At 30.2% G+C, this 9,885-nt stretch overlaps 1 protein-coding gene across 1 annotated transcript; it reads right to left on the bottom strand.

The window, feature by feature from the left end:
- Positions 1 to 585: 585 nt before the first annotated feature.
- Positions 586 to 3,886, bottom strand: LOC107933249 (protein NRT1/ PTR FAMILY 7.2). Its single transcript, XM_016865409.2, has 4 exons — positions 3,700 to 3,886; positions 3,303 to 3,429; positions 2,551 to 2,768; positions 586 to 2,330 (listed from the first exon to the last, which is right to left on the bottom strand). Exons 1-4 carry the CDS (start codon positions 3,727 to 3,729, stop codon positions 855 to 857), a joined length of 1,851 nt encoding a protein of 616 aa, XP_016720898.2. The 5' UTR covers positions 3,730 to 3,886; the 3' UTR covers positions 586 to 854.
- Between the last annotated feature and the right edge of the window lie 5,999 nt (positions 3,887 to 9,885).

Here is a 9,885-nt window from a genome sequence, read left to right as displayed (position 1 = left end):
TATATGCTATGACTTCATTATAGCTCTCCATTAGGGAGTTGTTTGTTAAGCTCAGCAGCGTGGTGGGAACTTCTTGGGTCAATTTTTTTCCCAATAGGCCCCTACGGGTCCAAAACTACTTTTGGTCTATCTTCCGAAACTACCCTTAAAGGCTACAATTTTAAGACGAAAATATCCCTCATGTTAGCCTTATTCCATTAATTTTTACCATAAATTTTTAGGTACTTAAACAAGTTTATAATTATTTTTAAGGATAAATATTAAAATTACTCATGAATTTTGATACAATTTATAATAATATACTTCAAATTTTAATTTTTATTAAATTTTATCATTTCACTAACCTGTTATCAGTGTGATACAAATTTTCGTTAGATCATGTGTAAATTATAAATAAGGCAACTGTCTCTCTTAATAATATTGTCTTCAAAATTTAAATTTGAATTTAAAAACGAAAAGAAGGGTCGACAAGATCCCTGATCCCTTTAAAATGAAAAATTGTTACTTTTGACCCCAAAAGTTGATAAAATTTAGTTTGGTATATAAATTGCAAGGAAATATATATATATATTATGAATATTTAGATACTCTGAAAAATTACAGGACAGTTTTATATCACAGTAAATGGATATATAGAGTAGATCAAATAAATGAACTTAATTTTCTTTAATTAATTAACTATTTTTTAATCAACACCTCAATGCTTAGCTCCACATAGACAAAAGAAGAAAACTGCCATCAATCCTATGGCATTAACTTCTCTTCCTAGTTTCATTGCTGAAGCGCCCCTTGGTTTCTTTCTTTATTTATCTCACATTCACACCATTGGCAATGGCGTTTTCGGTGATACAATCTTACACTCTAAAGTCTGCTTGTGCTGCTACTGTCACAGGTCGAGACTTTTTATTATCATCATCATCTCCATTAGTCCTTCCATCGAACTTGATACACTTATACCACTTGGCACAGATTATGTAGATCATGAGATCGGCCGTCGTCAAGGCCGCCAGTAAGAAATAAAACAGGTCCAAATGGCCTTTGTTGAGGTTACCAGGGATCCATCCAGGCATATTATCTCTTGTAGAAATTTTCATAACCATGGTCACTAACAAGCTACTCACATAATTTCCCAATGATATGGATGTCATGCAAAGTGCACTACCAAAGCTCTTTAACCCATCAGGTGCTTGTCCATTAAAGAACTCTAATTGACCAACATACATGAATACTTCTGATGCTCCTATGAGCATGTATTGAGGGATTTGCCAAAATATACTCAACGAGCTCGCGTTGTTGCAGTTTGGGCAATCTTTGTTCGCGTATTTCAATCGGAAAACCTCGACAACTCCTGCTGCCACCATGGCTAGTATAGCTATAACGAGACCGATCCCCATTCTTTGAAGCTCGGTGAGGCCCTTCGGGTTTGTTTTTATTCTAGCAACGATGGGGTCAAGGATTCGTCGGTAAATGAATATGAACGTCGCTACGCTGAGTATGTCGAAGCTAGACATGCTTGCCGCTGGGATGTCGAAGTTTGAGACGGTCGTTTTCATGGCGTCTCCTTGTTCTACGAAGAGAGATGCCATTTGAGTGAACACAACAGAGTAAAGTATGGTGCATAGCCAAATTGGGAGCAATCTCAATATGCATTTCACTTCCTCAACTTGTGTTATGGTGCATAGACGCCACGGATTCCGACCCTTTGTGTTTTTTTCTTCGTCCGTAGCATAATCATTTGGTGTCATAATCGCAGCTCTGTCCAAAAACCGGAACCCTTCCGTGTGAAGTATCCTTCTATCACCCTTAATAGCGGATTCATTCTTGTCTGTTTCGAACAAATGGTCATCTCCTGGCATTATCCCAACCTTCCATTTTCTTATCGCAGCAACCAACACTTGACAAAACCTCGAAAGAGGGTTGCCCTGAGGCTTGAAATGCCTGTACCTTGGTGTCCCAATCAAAAATAAGACCAATGCCACAAAAGCAGAGCCAGCTGATGCCCAAAATCCAAGCGTCCACATTCCTTGATCCTCAAAATAACCCACTATAGTATTGGAAAAGAGTGACCCAAGGTTCAAAGCCAAATAAAAGAAGCTAAAGAAGGCAATTTTTGAGTGCCCTTCTTTAGGATCTTCCTCATCAAATTGATCAGCCCCAAATGTAGCAATGGTAGGTTGGTAACCACCATTTCCAAGGGCTACCATATATATGGCTAAATAAAAGAACACAATGTGGAAAGTGGAGTGAGTTCCACATGGTGTTTCTTCATCACCACAACCTTTGGGATAGAGCAAAAATGCCGAGCTCGAAATTGATAGCAACACCAAACCCTGTATTAACAACAAAGTTGGATCAATTGAGGAGAAAGAAATGAAAGTTTTAATGAGAAAAAGAATAATTAAAGTATCATGAAAGTCTCTACACAATAACTCAAAAATAGATAAATTAGTTTTTATATGTTACATCAAAGACATAAAATACAATTTAACTCTTAGTAGTGAGATGAGACTTTCATGATATTATTAAAAAGAAAGTCAGTTTGCAACTTACAACAACAAAGATGGCTTGGAAAATGGCACAAGTTTTGTACCTTCCCCAGTAAGAATCACTAAGGAAGGCACCGAGTAAAGAGAAAATGTAGACGGTTCCAGTCCATTTGCTGACGTTGTTTGCGGCCTCGGCGTTGTCTTGTCCGAGCACTCTGGTCAAGAATAACACTAAGTTGACACCTACCCCAAAGAATGCCAACGTTGCCAGCCCTTGATTCACTGATCAAATACATACATACATACTTTTTAATTAATCAATTGAAGGAATTTTATAGAAGGGAAATAAAAGAAAAGAAAGTTACTTTAATTTTGTGTATATATACATATATATATATTAAAGAAAACAATTAAGAGGTGCAAATAACGTGTTCAAGTTCACTTTGTCTTCTGTTAAAAATGAGAAAATGTTTTGCATGTGTTACAACACGGGTTATCTTCAAAAAGAAAGTGAACTTTAACAAGTTTAAAATTCATTTATTATTACAATTATTTTTGTCTATTTTTAGATTAAAATAAATAAAATTGTAAATTATTACGGGTTTATATTTTATTCGATTATACCATGCCGATGAAAAATAAAATTATGTAATAAATATTTTTATAAAAAATTAATTCGTAAAGGGTTTAATTTTAATAGATAGATATGTGATGTCATGTCATTTCTGCAACTAAATTTACGTGTACTTTAGAAAACACAAAACAATGTTAAGGGATTAAATTGAAAAAGAGATAAAAGCATGGAGAATAATTTACCAAGTAGTAAAATCCCAGAAACCCAAGTTCCAGTTTTGGATCGAATAGCAGGTTGACCATGTCGGTCCACAGTTCCATCTAAGGTGTAATCCTCTTCTTCCTTTGTCATCATTTTTTCATCACTCACCTGTTTCATCATATATAGTCCTTTATGAAAAATATAAACTTTAAATATTTACTATATTATGTCCTTAGTTGATATTATTTAGCTATTACATTTAACAATTAAACAGCTTCTACACAGTTTATAGCTATATCAAATGATGTAAAAAGGAAGCTATTATCAGCAGAAGCTTTCTCTCATGAAATGCTTGCTTGCTTGATGCTAAAGCTCATTCATCACACCAGGTTGACGATGATGAATTTTCTTCAAAAGAAAAGAAGAAAAATGACCAACCTCTTTGCAAATATTATTTAGACAAGCCATCGATATGGTTGCAACCTCACAGAAAAGAAAACTACTGATAGTATGTTATTGGATGCTATCTCTAGATCAAAATGATGATGGAAATGAAGAGAAGAAGAGGAAAAGCTTTGAATAGTTAAGAAGAAAGAACAGTTTGAAGCAATGGGTTATTTGAGACATGGTTGATAGGGTATATATAGAAGATGGCAGCATTCAATGGACGGCTGAAATTTCATGAGGTGATCAACAAGGATGGCCCACGTGTACAAGGGGGAAAAAGTTGGGTAATGAAAAGGAAAGCCTGAAGTGTTGGGAAGCAACAAGGACTTGATAAGTTGATAAAATGTAAGATCATATATCAAGTGTGAAAAATGTAAGATCATATATCAAGTGTGAAAAAAGAAAAAAAATTGAATATGGGTAAAACTACTATGAAGGTCCTGTATTATGAGTTAAATTATATTTTATTTTTTTTATTCAAGAAATAGTTAAATTAATCCCTATATGTTAGATAAAAATAAAAATGGTTCTTTTTCTATTAAAAATTTCATTTAATTCTATTATTAAAAACTAGCGTGACTGATAAAATAACTAGACAGTTACACGTGACATGCCACGTGTACCTCATTCTAACGTACAAGGACCAGTTTTTAATAGTAGAAATAGATGAAATTTTCAATTGAAAGATCAGAATGTTCTTTCAAATAATGTAAAATGATTCATTTACCCATTTTTTTAAGCAGAGGGAACAAAATACTATTCGATTCTTAGTATAAAAACCTCTACGATACTTTTACCTTGAATACGTTAGTGATACTTTTTTTTTTCTAAAAAAGAATCATCTATGTAATGTCTTAATACATTTTAAAAAATTATTAATTGCCTATTTATGCAACTTAAATTTAAAATTATGGTTTACTATTAATTTTTCATTTAAAAAGAATCTCTCGATTAAAATATGTCATAAGTTTAGACAAATTACTAAAAATAAAAAAATTAAAAATTAAATTCTAAATTTATAAAAAATGCAAGGAGTTGTGACATATTTTAGCCAAATCTCTCCATATCTGAAAGTTTTAATATCATTTAGAAAAAAGAAATTATAATTATTAATATATTTATTTCCCATTAAATTTAGCCACAAGATTTGAACCATGTTTTAGAAATTCCACATTTAAAATATAGAAACTATAAAAAAACAATATAAATCAAAATATTTTTTTTTTCTTATGGGTAAAGAGAAAAGGTTTGGATTTGAACTTCATATCTACTTCCACACAAGTCATTTGTCACTATAGGTATGATTAGTTGAGAATCAAAATATTTTTTTAAAAAGGGTTTAACTATAAAATTGACCCCTATACTATACAATTTTTCATTTATATACCTGAAGTTTTCTTAATAAAAAAATGATACTAAAATTATTAATTCCATCTCATTTTACTCCCAAAATGTACAATATTCAATAAAAACTTGTCATGTGTCATATTCTTTTTAGCTGGTATCTTACTTTTAGGGGAAAAGTAAATAAGACAAAAATGATAGTTTAGGTATTACTTTTGACCAAAAATAAATTAGCTACCGAAATTTTGATGAAATTACTATGAAAATCCTTGTATTAGAAGTCCAATTGCATTTTGCCCATTCTACTTGAAAAATGAGCAAATTAGTCTCTGTATGTTAGATTAAAGAGCAAATGGGTTTTGTTAAAATTTTCATCTATTTTTACTATTAAAACTAGCCCTTGTACATCAACATGAGGTACACATGGCACGATACATGTAAATGTCTAGTTATTTTGTCAGTAAAATAGTTTTTAACAGTAGAAATTGATGAATCTGTTTGCTCTTTCATCCAACTTTCAGAGGCTAATTTGCTTTTTTTTTAAAGTAAAGAAAAGAAAAGGGTAAACTATAAAAACGGTAACTTTGTTGTTAAGCTCCGTTACCTCTCTAATAGCAATCTTATGTGACAGTCCAAATGAGTTTTAAATTTCAATTTGGATGTCCAACAGTGACGAGAATAGATTTTTAATTAAATAAATTACATTAATTAAAAATTTTAAATTAATTACACTTTGAACTGAAAAAGAAAAATAGTTCGTCTCCTTTTTCTTTTAGTTTTCTTTTCCATTTTGACTGAATAAACTATTTTCATCCCAGTTGGACATTCAAGTTGGCATTTAAAACTCATTTGGACTGCCATGTAGGATTGTCATTAAGGAGGTAACGGAGCTTAATGGTAGAGTGACTACTTTGTAACAAAACAATAACGTAATTGACTAAAATATAACATTTCAAACATAAGTGACTAAAGTGTAATTTGAGACAAACAAAAATGACTATTTTTATAGTTTACCCAAAAGAAAATACAATACTCCTAACATAGACACTTCCATTATAGTTTCACCAGTAAATTTTGCTTGGCTAGTAGAGTTTGGGAGCAGAGGATAAAAGTGAGAGTGTATAATAGTCAAAAGAGGTGTGAATTGTGATATTGTTGGATACAGTGGGAAGAGATGGCGACCAGCTTTCATCACCTTCAGCATCCAACAATGACCAAAAAGAAGGCTGGGTCTTAGCTGTCATGATATTGACATAATGCCACAAAAATGGCGTTTTTGCACATCCCATGAATATATGAAACTATTTACTTGCTTGTAGGGACACTCTACTATGCTTTCTAACATTGCACATTCATCATTATCCTCCTCATCATCGTTCAAGTCAATCCACCCAACAAAATATTACTTCAACTTCTTTTCTTTTCTTTTTCTCCTAGAAAAAATTGACCTATTTTTTAGCAGCCTTTTATAAGTTTTTGCTTGGTAAATATATCATGAAGGTCCTTACATTAAGAGTTGGATTGCATTTTATTCCCTCTACTTTAAAAAACAGAGAAATTAGTCTTTATACGCTATCAAAGAGCAAATTAGTTATTTTATTAAAAATTCTATCCATTTTTACTGTTAAGTATTGATGTGGTTGATGGAGCAACCAGACAATGACATTTGCGTACCATGTATACCTCGTGCTGACATGGAAAGGCTATAATTCAAGCAAAATGGTTTTTGATTTAATATACATAAACTAATTTGGATAGTTTCGAGTAAATGGAACAAAATGCAATCTAACTTCTAGTATAAGGATTTCCATGATATTTTTACCATTTCTGTCCTCATTAACAGGGAACTTTTGAGTATGGCCAAAGCTATTTATTATTTGGTAATTTGGACCTACAAGTATTAATATCTTTTAACGTATATATAAAAATGTAGTAAAAGGACGTTTCTTGAACAACTCTTTGGCCATATTTCCTGGAGTTTGTGTACGTTGAACAAATGAATAATAACCATACGCTAATACTAGCTGCGTTAATGATTTTGCTTCCTCGATTTTTTGCTAGAAATTTGCAAGAAAACTAGGTGTCCTAAAGACACAAATGGGCTATTGTTCATAGCAGATTCAATTGGTAAAAATACCATGAAGTTTCTTATATTATGGGTTAAATTGTATTTTGTTTCTTTTACTCAAAAAATAAAAAAATTAGTGCCAGTACATCAGATCAAAGAGCAAACTTATTCTTTCTGTTAAAAATTACATCTATTTCTACTATTAAATAGCTAACAAAATAACTAAAAAGTTACACGTGACGTGCCATGTTTCCCTCATTCTGACATACAAGAATCAATTTTAACAATAAAAATGAATGAAAATTTTAACAGAATGATTAATTTATTATTTAATTTAATGTACATGAATTAATTTACTCACATATATGTATATGTAATATGGATGAAATGTATGTGGACGCTGTATATCATATATAAGTAAATTGGAAACTATGCTGTTTAGTTTCTGGTGCAGTCCGTACCGCATTTGGACGCATCTAGTTTTTGGCTGTAGAGATGAAGCATGTAGAAAATCTATTAAAAAATAGTTAAATTAATTAGTGTATGTAGGTTTAATTGAAGAGTAAATTAGTTTTTTTATTAAAAATATCATCTATTTGTACTATAAAAATTGATATGATTGATAGAATAATTAAAGAGTGATACGTAGTGTATCATGTGTACCTCATGTTGATGTATAATTACCAATTTGTAATAGTAAAAATAGATGAGATTTTTAATAGGAAGGCTCATTTGTTTTTTAATCTGACGTACATAGATTAATTTGCCTATTTTTTAAGTAAAAAGGGAAAAATTCAATTCGACTCCTACTATAAAGGCCTCTATGATACTTTTACCTATATATGAACGAAACAACTTGGTATATGAAATTACTTAAAAGTTCTTTTTTAATGAAGGATTGAATATTAATATAATGGTGTTTTCATCATTTACTTTTTTTTTTATAAATATCAATTATTAACTGTAAAAATAGATGAATTTTTAATAGAAGGACCGATTAACTATTTAATCTAATCTAACGTGCAAGTACTAATTTATCCATATTTTGAGTAGAAGAGATAAAATGCGACCCAACCCCTAATATAAAAACCTCTATAATACTTTTATCACATTTTACCTTTTTACCTATAATTCAATCATCAATTAAGTTTTTCCAAATATAATTTTAATATGAAAATATTCTTTCATCACATAGGAAATGTAACAACTATTAATTTTAAATGTAATTATAGAAAGGATAAAAATGGTTAAAATAAAAAAAAAGTAAAAGTTTGCTTAAAATATTAAAATTTTGTACCAATTGGTACAAGTCAGTACACATTAATACGTATTGACAAAAACTAGTTGAAACACACCAAAACAGTGAGAAAATGTAAAATTTTAATTGAAACGAAACATAGACTATTTGGCACCGATTTAGGATTAGAACGGTACGCTCCGACCGTACCGATAATGTACCATGGGTGTAACAACACATTTTAACCCTACATGTTTAATAAATAAAGGATAAACAACTTTCATGTCTATTTTACAACATTTAATATATATGCTCTAAGCTTTTGTACTACTTGTGCATTTAGAATTTAATCTCTTGTTTTTATTTCTATAAATTTAGTCTTTCATTTTTTCGAATTTAAAAATACAAGGCGAAATGTTAAAATTATTAAATTTTTTTGTTAAATTTAGATTTATTAGAATTTTATTTTTGACATACATGACTACTAAATGAGTTTTTTTATTTATTTCATCATGTAATATCAACAATTTTTTTAAAAAAATTTAACAATATTAATAATTATACCTTGAATTTTAAAATCTGAAAAGTATAGGACTAAATTCTTGAAAATAAAAGTACAAAGACTAAATTTTAAAATCATTGAACGTTAAATCAAAAAGCAAATTGGCATTTCGGTTAAAAATTCCATCATCTATTGTTAAAAACTAGTCTTTGCATGTTAACATAAGATACACGTGGCATACCTCATGTAATTATATAGTTATTTCATCAGTTATACTGATTTTTAACAGTAAAAATAAATAAAATTTTATATGCAAAAAATTAATTTATTGTTTAATTTAATGTATAATAACTAATTTATTTATTTTTTAAAAAATAAAAATAAAAATATAATCTATTTTTTAATACAAAAATTTTCATAATTAATGAAAATGAGATAGCTAGGGATTGCGATTCTTAGTCGACATGGAGATTACAGTGGAAAGCTTGGATTGAGAGAGGCTTGTACAAGTGTGGCTGCCAGCTGCTCTGTAGCATCAATGTATGTGACGTTTATCCTTTTTTTTTTTTTTCTTAATTTGGTCACATACGAAACCAAAGTCATTAGCTGTATATGTGTTTTCATTAAGCTATGAAACACTGGATTTTGGCACAAGTTGGTGCTTTCCAGGTTGTCACAAAATATATGTGAAAATTTGTTCTTTTGCAATGGGATGTGCAACTCTTTTGAGGAGACTAGTGACTCAGCAATTGCACTTTGATAATAGTTTCGTTCAGAATGATTTTGGGGAAAAAATCATGATTATCCTACAATATTATAATTTTTAAAAAACCCAAATGAAAATTAAATTATATATTGAAGATAATCAAATCAGTCGATTGAGTATAAGCTTGATTGGTATTGGTATTATTGTTAATATAGAAAGACGTGTGTCATATAGTAATTCTTTTCGAGGGTAGAAATTAAATTATATATTTTTATGAGAGCTAAAATGCAATTTTATTATCATATTGACTTATATCTTTA

This window comes from Gossypium hirsutum, chromosome A13, assembly GCF_007990345.1.
Source record: "Gossypium hirsutum isolate 1008001.06 chromosome A13, Gossypium_hirsutum_v2.1, whole genome shotgun sequence".
Lineage (NCBI taxonomy): Eukaryota > Viridiplantae > Streptophyta > Magnoliopsida > Malvales > Malvaceae > Gossypium > Gossypium hirsutum.
The sequence above is the reverse complement of the archived record's forward strand: the minus strand, read 5'-3'. Positions and strand labels throughout refer to the sequence as shown.